This window comes from Acipenser ruthenus, chromosome 17 (assembly GCF_902713425.1).
Source record: "Acipenser ruthenus chromosome 17, fAciRut3.2 maternal haplotype, whole genome shotgun sequence".
Lineage (NCBI taxonomy): Eukaryota > Metazoa > Chordata > Actinopteri > Acipenseriformes > Acipenseridae > Acipenser > Acipenser ruthenus.
In genome coordinates this window covers 20478282-20499027 of record NC_081205.1, presented here as the reverse complement: position 1 = coordinate 20499027, position 20746 = coordinate 20478282, and the positions used below count along the sequence as shown (strand labels likewise).

At 41.5% G+C, this 20746-nt stretch overlaps 1 protein-coding gene across 2 annotated transcripts in view; it reads right to left on the bottom strand.

The window, feature by feature from the left end:
- Positions 1-1869: 1869 nt before the first annotated feature.
- LOC117423025 (schlafen family member 11-like) overlaps positions 1870-20746 on the bottom strand; it is a 46075-nt gene continuing 27198 nt past the window's right edge. The window contains exons 2-6 of one of the 2 annotated variants that reach the window (XM_034928569.2): positions 14991-15067; positions 13305-14392; positions 12427-12555; positions 10213-10933; positions 1870-6487 (exon numbers count right to left, since the gene is read on the bottom strand). In XM_034928569.2, the coding sequence (XP_034784460.2) occupies positions 5692-6487; positions 10213-10933; positions 12427-12555; positions 13305-14391 (2733 nt within the window). In that variant the 5' untranslated portion in view covers position 14392; positions 14991-15067 and the 3' untranslated portion in view covers positions 1870-5691. The other variant, XM_058990095.1, reaches the window with a different exon arrangement.

Sequence of the window (20746 nt, the reverse complement as noted above, 5' to 3'; positions counted from 1 at the left end):
TGGTTATCATTTACCTCAAGCACTCGATTAAATGGTATACCAGTCTTAGAAGTCACCATTCCAGTAACACATTTTGGGGGGAAATATGAACAGTAACATTATGTACAAAATATATAAACCAAACAACATTGTTACAAATGATGCAGATGGGCAGATTGCAAGGCGAGCCCAACAAGCACACAAGGTCCAAACTGGCTTAGGTAGGCATGCAGTACGGTGCACAACACAAGTGAACAGGTAAAATGCGTCCGTTTATGACAGCTTGAAACAAATGTGCTGTTCTGGCAAATTAAATGATCAAAATACAACTAAAAACACAATACTGGGGAAAAGAAAATGTTAGGCCAGCTGTCTCTTATTATGTCTGCTTTTACATGGGCCGGATACTTTCAACACTGTGAGGGATTGATTTTTCAAAGTCCAGTTCCAGCTCATCCCAAACAGGCACAGTTGGATTGAGATCTGGGGACTGTGTGGGCCATGGCAGTTGTGGAAGTTCTGGTTCCTGAAATATGTTGACCATTCTCAAACAGATTTTGGCACGGTAAATTTTACATTTTCATCTTGAATTACTCCTTCTCCATCATGAAGCAAGGTGTACTTGATCGGCCAACATGCCTGGTTACACATGGACGCTAGCTCTGCCCTCCAAAGGAATAGCTATCTGCCCCAGCCCCCATGCACAGCCACCAGCAGCTGTACTTGTTTATAACGATAACAGAACAACAGGTGGTCTCTAGTTGGCTGCTCCACTCTCAGAATTTCCAACTCATGCTTCCAAAACCTGCTTCCTTGTCTTCAATTTTAGCTATTTATTTTAACTTGAGTTTTTCAACTATTTAATATGGCAAATCTGTGCTTCTAAATTACTATTAAGGGTATGTCTTCTGCATACTTTTTTTGGCCATTTGTTGTGGATGAGCTACATCATTTGTGCAGTGCTTTTGTATTATTCATTTACACTTAGTTTCAAAAGGTTACTGCTGTACTTTTTCCAGTGTTTTTTACTGTGATTTGTATTGGGGAGTTGAATACAGAACACTTAAGGAAGACAGGCAGCATATAGATAGCATTAGGGCAGCCTCTAGTGGGCACTTTGAGAAATTGTTGCAGTGTTATTCAGAATATGTTTGCTGTGGTTGGCCTTGACAACAGAAACATCTACTGTTTGATTGAAGACATATGCAAAGCTGCATTGTTTGTCAAATTAAAAGCCAATAACTTGGTTGCACAATAAATATAAAACATCTATAAAGCCACACTACCAAATAAACTGTATTCTGCTCAGATTTTAAATTCAATTGAAGTAAAAATGTTCAGCCAGGGCTGTCCAACAGATTTCTTGAAGTATACAATTAAAGGTTTTGAATTGGTTTCAAAAGACGGTATTCACTTATAGTTTTAGTGTAGGTAGATGCAAGTACAGTCAAAATTAAACATTGCAATATAGTTGCTTAATGAGGAAAAAAAATAACTACTGAAGCTGTGTCTTAGTGTAGTTGCTGCAATTTAGTCAGCTTTTTAAACTGAACGTTTGTATTATGTTAGCGAACAAAGAATTTTAGGAAAAAAAATTGTAGCACAAGTTTTACTTTTGTGGATGAGAGGAAAAAAGTTACAAGAAATAGTCTACAATTATTTATTTCAGCAATTTCTTTTGCAAAACTCCAAAAATGCTAATTCAAAGGTATTCATACCCTTTGATATGATAGTATTGTCTACAAGGTGCTAGAAATTTCAATGTGATAATGCAGAACCTAATTCCAGATAGGACTCATGGTGTTGAATTTAAAAATAAATGTTAGTGTTGTTTTTATTCTTCATACATCCAGCAGTAAAAATTACTGTAGTCCAAGTCTTAGTTGCAGATTTCAACAAAGATGTTTTATTCAATTCAGTACAGCAGTTGGGTATTCCATTTTCATAAGCATAGGTCATAACAGAATCAACAAAAGACAACACAATGTTGGGATTTAATACAGATTCTCTTAGACATCACCCCTTATTCCTTAACCAATCAGAATATCATTGACCACGTGGGTCCACTTTCGTTTTAGTACCTTAAGGGATTGTAACATCAAAGCCTGTTTGATGTTCCACTCAGGAAACCCTGATGTTATAAAGATAAGGAAGGAAGGAGATTGTTTGAGCTTTTGAAGGTTTTAGCCCCCAAAGTGTTACCTCTGACAAAAGCACAGGGTCCCTGTGGTAAAGATGGCTGTAGGGGTGACGTCAGACCACAGAAGCAGTACACAGACAACAGAAGGCACAGACTGAAACATTCACAGCCGTATATTTATTAATATAAAAGTAACAAAATAGCCTTTTAAATATGCAAAACAAACGGCTCAAGAGCCAAAACAAATAAACACAGCACGTAAAATGAAAAAGTATATTCATATCTAACATAGCAATTGTTTCTCTCTTTCTGCCTCTAACACTCTCCGTCAACGAGCCCGGAGTGGGTCCTTTTATTCTCTGTGGCTGGAGCTTTGTCTGTTAATCAAATAATTACCTTATTAAGGCTCCAGCCACATTCCCACGAGATTTAGGGATGGAGATTTAACCCCATCCACACTGATTACACATTATAAGACTGGCTTTTAGCCGGTCTCAAATAATACATAAAAATGATGGATGGCTTTCATCTGCCCGCACACAAATACAATATAATATAATAATAATAATAACGACAACACAAATTAACATAATACATAAATACACAAGGGGTGGGCACACCATCACAGGCCCCTTTTAAATTGCCATTTGGTGCACTTTAAAGATTTCCCCTTACAATCTGTCTTCCTGCTCCAGTAATTAATATTAAACCCAAATTGTCTTTTAACTAACTAACTAAATGGACCCCCCCCCCCCCCCTCCAGCGCATATTGGGATCTCTTTTTCCTTCAAGCCTGCTGCAATCATGAACACAGCGGCCTTGAAGGTTAATGGTGAAATTTCTATTTCAGAGAACCAAGGTTATGTTAATAACTTAACATTCCCTATCAAGTACGAAATGTAACCTTACCTAAATATAACCATTACCAAAGCTGTAGCAAGGCAATTGTGCAGAATGATTTGAATGCTACAAGGCTAAGCCAAAGGCTACCTTTGAGCATTAACATTAGGAACCACAGTAACAAGTAGGGCTAAAAAAACTGAGGGAGAACTCACTTCTATGTTTATGATATAAGGGTCGACCCTGAAGCCGCCCTTAACACTCTAATTCCAAAGCCAGGATTTTGTGATATTCAGTCTATAGAACCTGGTAAAAGTATGGGGAGTATTGCAAATGTCTGTGACAGATGCACCCTGGAACAAAGCCCACAAAGTTGCCCTGCCCCTGGCGGAATGGGTAGTGAGCTTTTCTGGAGTGGGCATGTTAACTTGCTCATAGGCTTGACTGTGAGCATAGTAAAGCTTAGACAGGGCTTTACTTTACTAGGGCTTTACTATGGGACTTCGCTCCATAACAAACAAAAAACTGTTCAGACTGCCTCCTGTGTTCTGTCCATATAATACGCTCATGGCCACACAGAGCAGAGCATATGGAGCTGTCGCTCCCTGTCAGACTGGAAAGGAAGTGGATGGAAAGCCTCCAGTTCCACAGACTGGTTGATGTGGAATGCCGACATAGTTTTTCGCAATCAAAAATGCTTGCATCTCACTCACCTGCTTAGCAGACGCGATTACAAGCAAGAAAGCTACTTTGAGCGATAAAAATTTCACCTCAGCTGAATGCAAGGGCTCAAATGGAGGCTTCATGAGTGCCTCAAGCGCCACGTTAAGACTCCAGCGAGGAACAATATCCTTCCTTTCAATAACTGCCCCACCAGGAAGTGAGTCAATTTTGACATGGCAGGCTGAGATAGCTGCCAAGCAGACCTTTAATGTGGAGGGGGATTTCCTCTCGTCAAACAGGTCCTGCAAAAATTGCAGTAGAACCGCCATGGGACAGGTCATGTGGTCAAAACCCACAGGCAGGCACCACGTCTGAAAGACGCCCCACTTGTACCTGTACTGGGAATGCGTGGACGCTGCTCTGGTATTTTGCAGGGTGTAAATGACCCTCTTCGATAGACCAAGATGGCTTAACCTGTCTGAGGTCGAGGATTGTTCTGAGGCCACCATCCCGCTTGGGCACCTGGAATAGAACACTTCCTTCAAGTGGAAAGGGTATACCATGCAAATAGCCCGCTTTTGTAGCAGGGCTCCCACCTCCTGTGACTATACCACAGCATCTTGTGGGTTCATGATTAATCTTGTAGTCACGCCCCAGAAGAGAGGCTGTAGTAACAGCTGGTTGTGCCAGTCTGTTAGGCTGCTGGAGCCTTGGCCAGCAGTTTGCCGCTGGTTTGCATACTGGGGGTGACCGCTTGGGAAGCAGACCAGCTCCTTTGTGGACTCCAGTGCGTAGTGAGCACGCTGCAGCATCTCATCCACAGCAGGACCAAAAGTATGCCCCGGTGTAATGGTGGCATCTAACAGCAGTGCTTTATCCCCATCAGCCACTCGTTCCTGTGAAAGCCAAAGCTCTTGTCTTGCGGCTACCAGAGCAGCAAGGTTCCTGCCCACAGCCTGCCCATTTAGTTTGGAGATATGGAGCAGGTTTTTGTTCACCAACTGCAGCTCCTCCAGCTGCTGGGATGTGGGTCTGCAAATCTGAGAGAGAGACTTCAATAAACAGGCCTGGTAGGCTACCAGAATACTGTTGTAATTTCCCAGCTGTGCGATGAACGCACTGGCTGAGTAAGAAGCGCTAGTTGAGGTGACTGCACCAGAGAAGCAATAGCAGCATCTACAGGAGGAAATTCAGCCAAGCCGAGTTTCTCTGTGGCCCTTTTAATCAACGGCAGAAGCTCTGCCGACAGGGAGAGATTAATCACAGGTACTGCACTGTCTGAATCTACCTCCAGGGGACTCCGGATCACCCATCTCTTAAGTCTGTGCTTACTGGCCTTGCATAAGTCACATGGGTAAAACCCTGGCATAATGCAAGCAGCAACTCGGTGCCTTAGTCTGCTCAAGCTGCAGTGCCTGTACACAGTGCTGTAACAGGGCTGGTGCAGTATACATTACTGTAACAAAAAACTGCTGTTTCAGTCTGTGCAAGCTGCAACACCGCTGCACAGTAATGTAACAGGACAGACACAGTATACAGTACTGTAAAATATTATACCAGGGCGAGTACCACTATCTGAACCGAGTAGTCGGAATGGTAATTAACCATGCTGAGGTTTAGTACTGGTTTGGTGCCTTAGCGTCGGTTTGTTATGGTACAGTACCTTTGGTACAGTAGTTTGAACCGAGATGAACTGGTCGGTTTAGTACACGTACAGTGCCCGACAATTATCTGTCTGTGGCTCTCCCGGGTGAAAGGAAAAATGGTGATGAGATCTGTGTGTGCAGTCCCTATATGCCCTCGGGAGCAGGCATGACTGCGTCACAGGCTCTGATGAGCAGCTTTAATATATTGTTCAGATAAATATATCTTTCGGAGATAAATACCCATTAGGTAATGGTTACATTTTGTACTTGATAGGGAACTGCTTTTGAAAAAACTCTCTCTCTGACTCTTATATCACAACCCTACGCTCTATATACCCATTCCCATTTCCTGCTTATAGCACGAGCAAGACAGTTTTGATTGACTATCCACTCAAGTCCAAATGACACTGTCTACATGTAGATCTACTTCTTTTCATAAAACACATATAGCCGTGTACGTGCCCGAGAAGCAGCAGAAAGCAACAGGTGTTTGCTTATCTCCCGCTGGTTCACGTGACTAACTGGGTCGATAACAAACACTATGTTTCTTTCAAGGCCTGAGAACCTGCGTATGCTGTCAAAAACAATGCTGTTTTTATCAACATCAGTTGCTGAGACAAAATTCAGCTTCTCTCTTCTTTTCATCAGCCTTCTAAGTACACATGAATGGTAATTCTTCTGATCTGCTTCTGTACGACAGAGGATAGCAATGTCTTTAGGACAGATACCTTGCATTAAAAGTTTTAAGATGGTCGTAATCACATAATCAACGATTTCAGTTTGGCTTTTATTGGTCTGACTTTCAATTATACCTTCAAATGAGTGGGCACTCTTAGCCTTATCACACATTTTATTTAAATGGTTCTGCATGTCGACTCCCTTTAATTTGGCAAAGCAACCATCTTTTATTATTTTCATCAGATTGAAGATCAATTTGTATATGCTATTGCCATTGCGGACACCCACAGTGAGATACACTTTAGGATCTTGGCAAGTAATAGGGGGCAGTCCATTTTTAAAAGTGTGATTTGTCTGGAATTCGTCTTGGAAGATCCACAACACTCCGTCACAGTTCTTTGTGATGCTTTCCGCTTTCTGGTACCAGTCCCCATCCTCTATTCGGAAATTCTGGGCTTCATCCACGACAATGTGTTTCACTTCAGGGAAGTCGTTTCTCATAAAATTCAACCTCGTTACACAATTACTGATGTCCTGTTTTCTGTATAAAAGAATAATAAAAATGTAATGAGCATTTTTTTGGTGTTACAGCTATAGGGATATTAAGGTAACTCTTACCATGCACACACTTCAATTCTCTAGTATTATGTTTGCATTTTTTTTTTTAAGAAGCACATGTTATAGCAGACAAATACTTTCATTAATGTATATATGTGTTATATACACACACAGTCACAGACAAAAGTATTGGCATCTGTGACAGGAAGAACCCTGGTTCATCTGTGCTACAACTTAGTGTATCATGTATAAAGCTAATGTTGTAATCAAAAACAGAATTCAAAATTAAACCAGCTTTGCTAGTTTATTTCATGGCATTGCACTTGGCTGAGTATTTTATAGGCAGTCTGTGTGCCCTGATAGGGAGTATTTTACCATGCGTATATATCTTAAATAAAAAAATTAATTATTACGTACACACATATAAATATATGTTAGAGACAAATTAATATTTATGTATAAATGTCGGCCTATTTGTAACATTGTAAAAATGATTATTAGCTCATAATATCGTAAAATATATTACTGTTACAAATATTTCAAATGTTCAGTCAGCCTACAAACAGATGGTATCACTGTACTTTGTAGAATGTTTTGGTTAGTGCTGTATTCAAAGGTTTGTTCGCTAGCCAGGTTTGTCAGGCAGCATTCACTCACTGCATGACAATGCGTGAATACTACAAATCACACATGCAGAATTCGATCTTTTTGTAGAATGCATATTCTTAAAACAAATGTTGTAGCAACTATACATGGCACCACTATTGTGCATTGGAGCAGGGTATATTATACCAAAGCACTGGGGGGTACCTATAGCGGTTGTATTGCTTCAGTAAAATATGTACTGAATAGTACAGTGTACAAGACATTGTAAGAGAAGTGCTATGTTAGAATAAGTATGAAAAACTAACAAGTTTAATTTTGAAAACTGAGCTCCCCCCGGCTCATGTTATCCAGAGGCAGAACTTTAATTTCTTCATTCGCCATCTCAACTGCAATGCATTGTATAGCGTAAGCTACATTGAAAGAAATGTCTCAAAACACTCTGCTGTTTGGGATTTTTTTGTTTAATGTCCATTCGACCAAAACAAAGTTGAATGCAAACTGTGCAAGCGACAGTTAATGCATCATCGAGACACAACCAATCTCTGGGGTCACTTGACAAGTGTAAGTTCATATTATTATTATTATTATTATTATTATTATTATTATTATTATTATTATTATGATTATTATTATTATTTTTATTATTTATTTTTTTTTTATTAGTAGTAGTACTAAAAGTAGTAAAATGTGACTGATTGTTAACCTGCTTGGAACAGTGACTGTTAAATAAAACTTTGTTTGGCCTCAGTCCGCTGCAGTTATTTTAATTGGCCGCAATAAGGTGCTGCTGCAATGCAAGCTTACTGTATATATCACAAGCAGCATCAATTACGTGTGCAACAACATTTTACATTTTTTAAAATGATAAAAACAAAATTTAAAATGATAAAAACATGATTATTGTTCTATATAATGTATTTTTAAACTATGTGTGAATGTTTTATTCCATTTAGATGGATTACCTGTAAGCCATGGTGTAGTCGAGGGTATACGCAGGTAAACAGCATTTACCCACTTTTAATTATTATTTGTTTATTTATTTAGCAGACGTCTTTATCCAAGGCTACTTACAGATACTAGGGTGTGTGAACTATGCATCAGCTGTAGAGTCACTTACAATTACGTCTCACCCGAAAGACGGAGCACAAGGAGGTTAAATGACTTGCTCAGGGTCACGCAATGAGTCAGTGGCTGAGGTGAGATTTGAACCGGGTTACCCAATTATCATATAAGCGATACAGAGTTTACTCATTTCTTCTACTGCAAATCCTGGTTTAAAGACAAGATATTTTAATGGTGTTGTGTTGCTGCAGCGCGAGCAGGGGGGAGTGGCCACTGGACTGCGTATTCTGTTTGTGTGTGTGTGTTCTGTGATTGGTTGTTTATGTTCTGTTAGTTATGTTTAACAGTTAACTTCTGTGATTAACGCATGTCACTTTTGTTGTTATTATTTATTTATTTATTTATTTATTTATTTTTAATTTAGTAGTCGGCAATTGTTTATCATTTTCTCCCAATTTAGAATAGCCAATTATTTTTAAGCTCAGCTCACCACTACCACCCCCACACTGACTCAGGAGGGCAAAGACGAACACATGCTGTCCTCCGAAGCGTGTGCTGTCAGCCGACCACTTCTTTTCACACTGCTGCTTTGGACAATTTACAGGCAAGCCCGCAGGCACCCGGCCAGACTACAGGGGTTACTGGTGTGCGGTGAACCGAGGACACCCTGGTCAACCTAAGCCCTCCCCCGCCACGGTGGCACTCGGCCATTTGTGCACCGACCCCTGGGAGCTCCCGTCCACGGTCTGCAAAGGAATAGCCTGGACTCAAACTGGCGACCTCCAGGCTATAGGGCGCACCCTGCACTCCACGCAAAGTGCCTTTACCAAATGCGCCACGAGATTAATTTCTTTAACGTGCGTTAATCGCCCTCTGTCTTGACCCTCTCAGCACACCGCAATTAATTCCCTGTGGCACTATTTTAATATACTCGAGTGCATGCAATGCAATAAGTGCAGTTGTCGTTTGAATAGAAAGAGTCTAAATTTTAAATTTTAAAAAAGAGTTTCTGCATAATTCTGTGTAAATAAATATAAAACCATAAAGAGGGGCCAACAATATGAATCCAGAAATAAGAAGTTTTTATGATGCACTGTTTTTTGGACGATGATAATAATAACAATAATATTAGTAATAAAACAAACAATGAGGGATGCAGTAATTTTATCAATTGAATATATGATTAACTGAGGGCTTCCACTATTTTTATTTATTTATTTATTTATTTTTAAAACAAGTTTATCCAGAGTTCTGACATTTATAATTAGGGCTTCTGATTTTCGGTTTTAACCGATAAAACACCCCCGATACAAAAAAAATTAAATTGGTGGAAATGTTTCATCTATTCATGTTGACTTTACCCTTTTCACATTTAAAAAAATAAAACCTACTACACAAATAATAATAAATACATTTCCCTGTGCTGCTGGGCAATGTCCCGCCTTCCTGACTTGTATCTATCATTGATTAGTTCTGAATACTTTAAACCTGCCCCAACTGTCAACCTATCAATCATCAACAATGTTAAAATGCCACCACGTCGCAGTCTGTGTGCACAAGACAAATATTTTTGTTATAATGGAGCTACGTTCATTTCTGGCATATGATGAAGCTCTTAACAACGAAATATCACATTTTAATAACAAACTGTTAAATATCAATGATCACTGTGCTGGGTGATCCTCGAACCTGTTTACAATGTCTGAGTGATGCATCATTGGATATATAGATACACAGACACAGCTTGACATTGTAATGCTTTGAAGAAATTTGTCTCCAGAGATTTAACTAAGAATGTGTGTTTGTGTGAACAAAAACAAAGCATCCCCAGGAGAATGGATTCAAAATGAGTAAGAAGTTCTGACCACAACACTGACTGGACTTTACAATTATGTCAAATCTGAATCAAATTAGGGTTTCACAGAGTTGCTGTATCTTGCAGGAGTTTCTTTGAAACAAATAAAAAAAGGCTACTCAATCTTTTCTCAATACTTTCTTTAGCATATCATTAATAACGATAGAACGAAGTGATGTACTTACTCCATGAAATGTCTTAGAGGCTTATTCTCACATATATAAAGTATCTCTTCAGTTTTGCAGTGCAGTGTGATCTTGATTTTCCTCATGAGCTGTGCTGCTATAACTGTCTTCCCAGTTCCAGGTAAACCATGAACAAACACTTTTCTGAAATCTTCAAAGTAGTACTTTGAATGAAGAATATCAAACTGCTCTGCTGTGAGCAGATTCAGGAACTCACAACCAAGCTGGTCACTCAGACAGGATCTGAAACTCAACAAAACAATCACCAAGGAACGGAGCAAGGCTTCAATATCTGGAGAACCATAACTATCTGGGTAACAAACATCTAAATTGAAATCAGAGTACCGAATTTCCCTCGGAATTAAAGCTCCCGAGTGACACTCAAGGACTTTTGGTATGATACAGATCATTCCTGTATATCCTCCAAGATTCACAAGGTTCTGCTTCAACTGAAAAGCTGTTAATCTGGCATGCTTCCACAAATCTGGTTTGCCTTCCTGTACGACTGTGTACAGGGTTGGGGGACTATTTTCAGAGATCAGTAAGGCATCAAACACAACTTCATCATTCTTCTCCTGGTCAAGGTCGACTGCCCAGCTACGGGACATGATCAGGACGCCTCTGTCTCCTTCTGGCTTCATGATGTTTTCGAGGTTTGGATACTTTGCAAACATTTCTGTGCAAAGAGTCTCTGGTCGACCATTTATACCAGCAGTTTGTACTGCAAAAAGAAAAAGAAAAAAAAGTACATATAAACTTATGTGGATATAGATACCAGTTTTGGGAAGACGAAAGTAGCCTAGATTATTGTGGGATAATAATACAACTGACCTGTAGGTTATTTTGTTTAATTTAACATTTCAAAATTAGTAAGGCATGAGTTATAGCACCAGTAGTTTTTCTGTTGTACTGTGCATTTTTTACACTAATGAAGCCAGTACAGGGTACCATAATTAGGGATGCGATTTTGTCATGGTAAAAATATGTAAAAATCACAGCACAGTCACGGATAAAAATAGACAATTTCATGGAATGGTCACGGCTACAAAGATTTGAACTTATGTATATTTGTTCATATAATATACTGTAATATTTAATGTATTTAACATAAACATGAACACCCACTTCTAGTCAAAACATTGATTTTTTTTTTTTTTTTTTTAACAGTACCTGTGCGAGGCTGATTCACTGATTACATGGGAGTCAGAAATGTCTCTGAGACACCACACAGGCGCACAGGATGTAATATTTACCACAGGGTACCAGAAATGGTAAACTGGGATACACTCGGGGTTGCTACCAGCAATGGTATCGCCCCGAGGTACTGTATGTGTAAAAATAATAGTTTAGAATCAAAAGGAGAAATAAAGGAAAACAAACACTGTAAATAAAACTAGTGAATTCAAATGTCAAAATTCACAGGTTCCGTTACCGCCGTGACAAAGTCACATCCCTAACCATGATGTACTGCAGAGAAAATATTTGTTTGCATGTATCTACTGTATACAATACGGATAAGTACTAGTATAAGTATAAGTAATCATTTAAGCGATGCACATCGAAGGCTCTACCGTGCAATAGTTGACCACGACTAGTTACGTTCATTGAACTTGTAATGACTAGTCAGGTACCCTTCCGCTGAGAAAGGTTTTAAGAAAATACTAGTACCAAAAAAGATCACATACATAATTGGAAGGAAAAAAACAAACAAAAAGAAAACAGCTCTATTAAACAAATGACTTTTTTCATTTGTCAGAGCTGCTTGTAATAACTGAATTCAGCAATATTACTGAACTGTCCGTGTCTTGGTTTGCTGTTGTTGAAAAGTGCTGTCTGAGCTCCAGTCGATCTGATAAGCTTACACTGCAGATGCAGGTACAGGTTTGGTTGCTTTCGTCAGTGCAAAGTATTGATTGGCTACTTTTGGTGGCTAATAAAATAAATGTGTATCCTTGTTTAGTATTTGCTGTCCAATAAATGTGAGCTTAGCTTTCAATACAGCAAGTGTTGGTTCTTCTGCCATTGTCTTCATTTAAATGTATTTTTAACAGACTTTTGGAAAGGAAGAAATTTTATCAAAAAGTATATTTACAGTATACATACCGGTAAACATATTCAGTTATATCTAACAACCAACCATTATTTTATTTCTGAAATACCTCCTAGGGGTGGAATCTAGATTCAGAGAGAAGCATCAGAGAAGGGTGACAGTACCTGGGAACAGTGTATTCTGCAGGGCATCCAATCTGGCACTTCCTTTCAATCCATACACTGGTTTACATTGGGGTGGTGCAGCAGGCATGCTCAGCTCCTTTTCAAAACCCTGACAAAGCTGATCAATCACTAATGAAAGAATTAGAGTATGTTATTTAAATTAGGCACATGAGCATTTAGACTAATAGTGAGGTATGGAAAAATATTTGTGTTTTTTTTTAATTTGGTGTTAAAATAAACACATCAAGCCCCCCATGGTTACAACATTGTTTTATAGTCAATTTCAAAAGGTAGGAGTCCATTGAACTAAACAGTGATTTACATCACAACAATGATACTGTGTGTACTGTAGTCTATCATTGGTATGGCCAAGCAATGTCAAAAGGTTACTTTTCACTGCAAAACACAGTTTATGATACTTCACTGAGAAAACCATAAAATACAGTGGTGTACAAAATGTGAAGAAAGTGGGCATTTTCAATCATTACTTTTTTTCAAAACTGTATTTAGGAATAAAACACAGCATGATATTCCCAAAACATTTCTTAACAATGGATGACTTTTTTTTACAACAGTTTCTGGAATATCAAACAAGGTGAAAAAAAAGTAAGTGAATTTAAACTTTGTGAATATGGCTTCACATTAGGTACATATCTGTATTCTATGATTTTCTCAGTTAAGATCAATGTTGTTAATATACTAGGCATGCATTGTTTATATAACCGTGCAAATATTGTATCATTAACTCAAACAGTCTCTGAATGATGTCTGTGACAGTACAGCAGTAACAGCTTTGTAAAATGACCAGCTATGAGGATTATTATTTCTAGTATGAAACCCATAATCAATTATGCTTAACTATATATATATTTTTTTACCTGGATCAGTACCGGTCATCATTTGTAACCATTCTCTAGCTTCCAAGCTCTTTATCTTTTTTCCATCCATCTTCCAGGAATCCGGATTTTCAGAGAAAACCACACAACAGAATTTCTCTATCTCTAGAGCTAGTACATAGCCACAATGAGCATCAGATTCACCTGAAACGTTTATGACTTTAAGGGTATATTTACAATTCTCCTGTTTTTCACAGTGAGCAGAGTGAACATGGATCACTTTTTGGAATGCCTTGTCCACTTCATTTTGAATGTCATTTGGGTTTTCATCTTTGCCACATCCCACTACCTTCTTTGTTTGATCGTTTACGCCAATAAGTAAAAAGCCTCCATCTGTATTTGCAAATGCTGATATATATTTGGGCAGGTTCTCTGAAAGCCTGTTCCTAAATGACTTTCCTTCATAACTTTTCAATTCTACATGCATATCTTCACCAAAACCTAAAGTTTCCCCAAGCCTAACATATTCCTTACTGCAAAACAATTTTACTGGATTTGGTATTTCAGTATTCTGATTGGAGCTGGAAAGGTGTGGCCTTTTTGCAGGAGGTTCCTCCTGCCTGTCTCTATTTTTCTTTGTCTCCTTTTTTTTCTTCTGCAGTTCTGCAGCCTCAGTGGGTGCTATCTGTATTGCTGAAGTTCCACTCCTTTTGTAAAGGTGAGATTCTGCACTGCAGATCCTTGCTTTGGTGCTTTCATTATTAGCAAGTCCAGCGCACCAGGTTTTCACAAAGATTAAGAGACAAATTCCCTGCTGCAAATAGGAAAAGTGGTCCTGTATTAAGGAGGGCTTAACAAGGTCTCCAAATCCTTGTTCTAGATCTTGACCTATTCCATCCTTTGTATAATTGTAATCTTTATTTTTACTCATTGCAACTATAATTCCTCCACCTGAGTTTAGCAAAGCACATGCAACTTGCACAAGTGTGTTTTTTTCAGCTTTTCTTTTGCTTGCATCTGACATTTTCTTCCTGCAGTGCTCCCCAAGTGTTACTTCTCCAACGCCTATCACCTGGTCAGGGTAGTCAGTCTCCACCCACACAGGGGCAAAATTGCTTTTTGAAACCATCCTGTGGAGAGAAAAAAAAAAAATGTTTTCCTTGTTTCAACACAATTCACATTTGTATAGTGCCTTTCATCACAAGGATGCCAAAATGCTTCACACACACACAAAAATAACTATTAAACCATTCAATTAAAAACAGTCCATAACACAGTAGCACGCAGCAGCGGACACACAACCATGCACAGTAGCACACGGTAGCTGACAAACGGCCATGTGCATTAGCATTTAGAGGCTGAATTCAATGATTAGACTTCTGACCAGTAGCAAAGGGTTATGGAAGACAATCTCACCTACCCAGTTCACACTTGCGATTTAAGGTGGCCCTGGGCCGCCTTTTCTCATATGTGAACGCTCCAAAAAAGAAAAGCAATCTGGGACCACGGCTGGCCTTTACATATGTATGAATGCAAAAAAGACTCGGGCCGGACTTTTCGTATCACACTACCAATTTGATTTTTCATGATAACACGGAAAAACGTAGATTTTCTATGTTGTCAGAGCTTTTTTTGTTTGACATTTGGGGAGGGGCAAAAAACATGCATACAAGTACCATATATAAACAACAACACAGTCAAATTTGCTTTAAATTTATGTAAACATACCTGTCTGATAAAACTGCTTCCGGTATTCAAGTTCAGTGTTGAATGAGGCTTCAGTTTACTTCAGTCAGTATCCAGAGCTGTTCAAAAATGCCAAAAACAATAACAATCATCCCTAATCGGATCAACGAGTCGACGGTAACATGCTGTTCTGTATTTCATGCAACAATGCTGTAGATTACACTCGCAGAGCTAAACATAATTGAATGAAACTAAACATAAAACAGCAGCAAACTTGGGATTCTTTTCTCAGACAATCTGGCTGGAGAATGCTGCAGCTCTATTTTATAATAGCCATCCGGACGACGAAGACTTGCAGCTCAACTAACATGAATATATATATATATATATATATATATATATATATATATACATATATATATATATATATATATATATATATATATATATATATATATTCACCGCTCACATCCAGTTCATCTCTTGTACTTGCCTACCGATGCCTTGACCACACTGCATCCAGCTACCTCCAGACCCTCATCTCTCCCTCTGCCTGCACTAGAAGACTGGCTGTACCTCCTCTATGCTCCCCTGCCTCCAGAGCCCACTCCTTCTCCACCCTCACCCCGCAGTGGTGGAACGACCTTCCTATGGATGTCAGGACTGCCCAGTCCCTGACCACCTTCCGGCGCCTCCTCAAGACACACCTCTTCAGACAACACCTGTAAAACTCAACTCTTCCCTTCTGGTCTATATAGCACTCTGCCTTTAATGCACTTTAACTTGCACTTATCTGCTCCCTATTTTAATGTATTTAATCCTGCACTTAACCCAATCTGTAGTATTTTGTATTTCACTTGTATCTAACCCTGATGTAACATCAACACATATCTGCTCTTGAACTGCCCCGATTTCAAATCGTACTGTGTTTTTTTTGCTCTTATTAGGACTTAAGTCATTGTACTTTGTATCTTGCGCTTAATTGTACTGTAATTCTTGATATGTATTTTTTGTACACAACTGTAAGTTGCCCTGGGTAAGAACGACTGCTAATAAATAAATAAATAAATAAATAAATAAATAAATAAATAAATAAAATACTGCGTATAAAACTCCTGTTTCATAAAGAATTGCGATTGCGATTTTCTATGGAGCTATTTGCGAGCTCGCAGAGACGTGCAATGCGTGCGTTTCATAAAGCACATCGCAAGTACCATCGCTTGCAATCCCTTTCAGTGATTTGCGCTCTGAAAAATCAGTCACTCGGCAATCGACTTTAAAGCACAGCTGCAATAACTTACAATGGCCAGTGTGAAGCAAAGACAATTTTTCTAAAGAAGAAATAAATACAATTATAGAACGTATTGGTCAAGACAGATCGGTTCTATTTGGCAACCCTAACTAGCGAAGAAAAGAAAAAAAAAGCGTCAAATGATCACGGATCAGATCAATGTTTTGAGGTTGGAGAGAACGGCAACAGAAGTACGAAAGAAATGGATAGATTTAGCGTGCAGAACTAAATCAAAAAATAGGTAAAAAGGAGGAAAGCATACTGGCAGTGGGAAAACCAAAATATGGTCCTAAATATTATTGGTGAAGTAGCTGTTGCATGTATTGAGGGCGGATTGGACACAAGCAGAAGAAACGAAAGCATAGCACCTCCTGTTACCTTTAACACAGTTTCTGTGTAAGTAACCACGTCTTTTGCTATCCATCTAACTTAAGTAGAGCAATATTTATAAGGTAAACAAATTATATTATTATTATTATTATTATTATTATTATTATTATTAGCTTACCCGCGGTGTCCCAAAGCCATCTATAACGTTAGGTTACTTACTGTAACCCTGGTTCCCTGAAAGAGAAGACGACCACCAACATTATGTATGGGATATTCCTGCCCTTGAGGTAGGTAATGCTGAGCTCTCTATACCAGAGCTGCCAAAAGGCCCCTTCCTGGGATGACGCCCTCGGTCCCGCCCACCGAGGGTATAAAACCATCACTCAGAGGAAGATCTCCCTCTTTTTCCATCGAACCCATGAGGGCGACTGAAGCGACCTCGTGGTTGGTGGTAATCTTCTCTTTCAGGGAACCAGGGTTGTATACCAGAGCCGTCGCAAGGGAGAAGGAACGGCAGCCTATCAGGGACGCAAAAGCACTGCCTAACCCAGAGGTTAGTGGTGGGAACTTACACAATCAAGGACCCTTGTGCCTACAGAAGGCAAGGCAGGGTCTACCACATTAATACGTTGAAGCAAACGGAGGTGGATGAAAAGACTCCAGTTCACAGACTGGTTAATGTGGAAAGCTGTAATCACCTTGGGGAGGAAAGCGGAGTTGGTGCGCAGCGACACTCCGCTTCCATCCTCCCACACGCGCATGCAGAAGCTGTGCACAGACAGCGCCTGCAGCTCACTGATCCGCTTAGCAGAGGTGATAGCTAACAGGAAGGCTATCTTCATAGACAGGTACTTCCGTTCTATGGAGTGTAAGCGCTCAAACGGGCCTTCGTGAGAGCCTCTAGTACAATATTAAGGCTCCATTCGGGGAGAACATCCTTCTAGGAGGGCGTAATCACCGTGCGCCTTTGAGGAAACGGGTAACCAAAAACGTGCACCCGGAGACATAGAATCTACGGGGGCATGGCAAGCAGAGATAGCCGCTGAATCCACCTTCAAGGTGGAAGGTGACCTTCCAGCATCAAGCAGTTCTTGCAGGTGATGGGGTCATGGTTTCTAGCCAGGCACCAAGCTTGAAAATACTCCCACTTATAGGTATACAAAAACCTAGTGGAGTCCGCCCTAGCGCTCTGCATCGTACCCACAACCGCGTCCGATAGCCCTAGGGCTAGCCTGCGGTCCCTTACAGGAGCCAGGCCATAGCTGGAACCTGCCTGGTTCCGGGTGCCAAAGAGAGCCTTCTGCCTGGCTGGCTATGCAACAGCTGGCACATGGTCGAAAACCACATTCTCCTGGCCACTCGGAGAACTGACCCTTTCTCTAACCTGACTTTTCCTAGAAAAGCCAGGAGCAGCGGTATAGGCGGGAAAGTGTACAAAAACGCTTTGGACCACTCGTGGGCTGCTCTCATTTCCCACGCATTATGTGCAGAGATGTCCAGCGATCCGACCAGGGTCCGTAAACTCCTCTACCTGCCCAGACTGCCCCCCCAACCAGAGTTGTGTGCATCTGTCATGACCAATTGACAGTTGTGTATCACTCCTATGCTTGAGCCTTCGCTCAGATGAGAGGCTTCCCTCCACCAGCGTAGGGCTTCCCAGCATAGGCGAGACACCTTCAGCTGACGGTGTCTGTCGCGCTTGGGGTGCAGCCGAAGGCACTGAGCCACACCTGGATCGGGCGCTTGTGGAGTAACCCTAGTTGGGTGGGTGATGAAGCCGAGGCCATCAGACCCAATAGTTTTTAACACAACACCAATTATACTGTGAACCCTTGTTGAACAGGGCCAGACAGTTGCAAATGGCAGCTACTCTGTCATCCGACAGGTAAGCTTGCACTGTGTGGGCCACTGCTTCTTCCTGCTACTGGGCAGATCAACCAGTCGTTCAGCTAATTCATCACCCTGATCACATGCAGCCGCAAGGGAGCTAGGATGGCATCCATGCACTTTTAAATGTGCGGGGGGCTAAGTAAACAACAGCACAGAAAATTCAGGACACTCCCCTGTAAGGCGAAGCGGAGATACTTCCTGTGCGCTGGACCAGTGTGATAAACCATTCACCGGGCCGGACAGCCTGGCGAGTACGGGAGACGCCAGCGCGTAACATCCTTGGCAACCACCGGTGCAAGCAGGGTTAGCTCCAGGGCCAGAGTTATTGGCTGAGCTAGGGCCACAGCAAGGGCTTGAGCCTGCTGCCTGGCCAGGCACAGCGCCGTGTACAGCTCAGCCGTGTATTGAAGCACTCAGGCACCACGGCTGCAGACGCACCGAGGACACTGAGTGAGGTAGAATACAGTACTGGTGCATCAAAGCATCGGGGTACTGAGTGCAGGTGTAATTCACATGCTGTGGTGCTAAGCACTGAGGGATGGAGCATCTAAACACTGAGGGCGCCGACTGAGAGGTGCCTAGCATTAACAGCGTGAAGTCAACACAACTCGAAGTAGCGCATAGCATACACCGGGGTGGATTCACAGACTCGAGTGGCAGCGGTAAGCAATGAGGAGAGCAGTACAGGGGAGCGCACGGTGCTGCACCATGGTGCAGAGTTTCGATAACCTGGTTCTGGACCGCATGCAGTCACAAAACGTGGCAGCACATAGCGTATGCCAGGGTGGAGCAAAGGCTCAAGGAGTTGCAACCTGTTATTTATTTTTAACTGCAAAGGCAGTAATTGGAAAACATACAGGCTTATACCCAGCCATTCAGCTATGGGAGAAACACATTCACCATGCCAGGCGGGTAACCAAGCGCGCCGAGTAGGCGGGCTGAAACAAGCCGGCGGATTCAACTCAACAGCGGGGCCAGCAGAGCTGGGTTCCCGTGGAAGAATCATGCTTATTATTTATTTCTAACTGCAGGGCATTAAAGAAACGAATGCGCACGCACACCACAGCAAGCTGTGTGGGTAAAAATATCAGTCACCACGGCGACGCGGGTAACTGATTTTGTTTTGTTTTTCCACCCCACCAAGTATGCGGGCTAAAGCAAGTCTGCGTATGCTACTCAACAGCGGGGCGCAGCAGAGCTGGGTCCCGGTGGATATCATACTACATTTTATTTTTAAAACTGCAAAGCAGTAAAGAAAAAACACATATAAACACACACACACACAACAGCAACGTTGTGAGGGCAAGATAGCAGTCACCACGGCAGTGCGTGTAACTGCTTTTAAACAGCGCACTGAGTAGGCAGGCTGAAACAAGCCAGTGTAAGCATCTCAACAGCGGGGCGCAGCAATCGCGCTTCTATCATTTTTTATTTCTAAAACTGCAAGGCAGTGAAATAAAACCACACATACACGCACAATCGAGGGTAATGAAGCAGATACCACAGCAACGTGGGTGAACTGAATTTTTTAAGCCCAACAAGGGGGTTGGCTGAGGCAGTGCAGCAGAGTCAACTCCACAGCGGGGCACAGCAGAGCCGGGGTCCGGTGGAGGATCACGCGTCTCTTTTTCTTTTAAACTGCAATAGCAGAGGAAAACACAAAACAGCGATAGCCGTACGGCTTTCAGCAGACTGCAATCGCAAAGCGATGTAGGCTGTTACACAGATAAAGAATAAACACAGCGTAGCAACTGGACAGGGGTGTCTAGCCTGGACTACGTGCAGTCACACGACCGGGGCAGTGCGTAGCCTACAGCGGAGTGGAGCACCGTCTACAGACAGAGGGCAACGAGGCACCTCATGCACCGAGCACCCGAGGGCACTGTGCGCCCTGATGTACTAAGCACCTGCCTATTGAGCACCATGCGTCCTGTGGGATGATGGCATTTGCAGTTTGTACAGGGATGGGACCCCGATATGGGCCTGACTTTGCGCATTAGCACTGAGGCACTGCTCGCACTACGTTGCACACTGGTAAGTGTTAACGTAGTGTGTCCACTCACTAGGGTTACAGCAAGGTATTAACACTGCGCACTATGCACCGAGTACCATGGGCACGTAGTGCACTGCGTACTGTGCAGCATATGAGCACTAGTGTAGAACCAGTTTACGTACGCATCGTGCACTACGTACACCGTGTGTAACGTGTATGCTGAGCCCCATGCGCAGCGAATATCCTGTTTTCACAGGTACAGTGCAGCAAGGTGAGCTATGTGCTAGGTTGAGC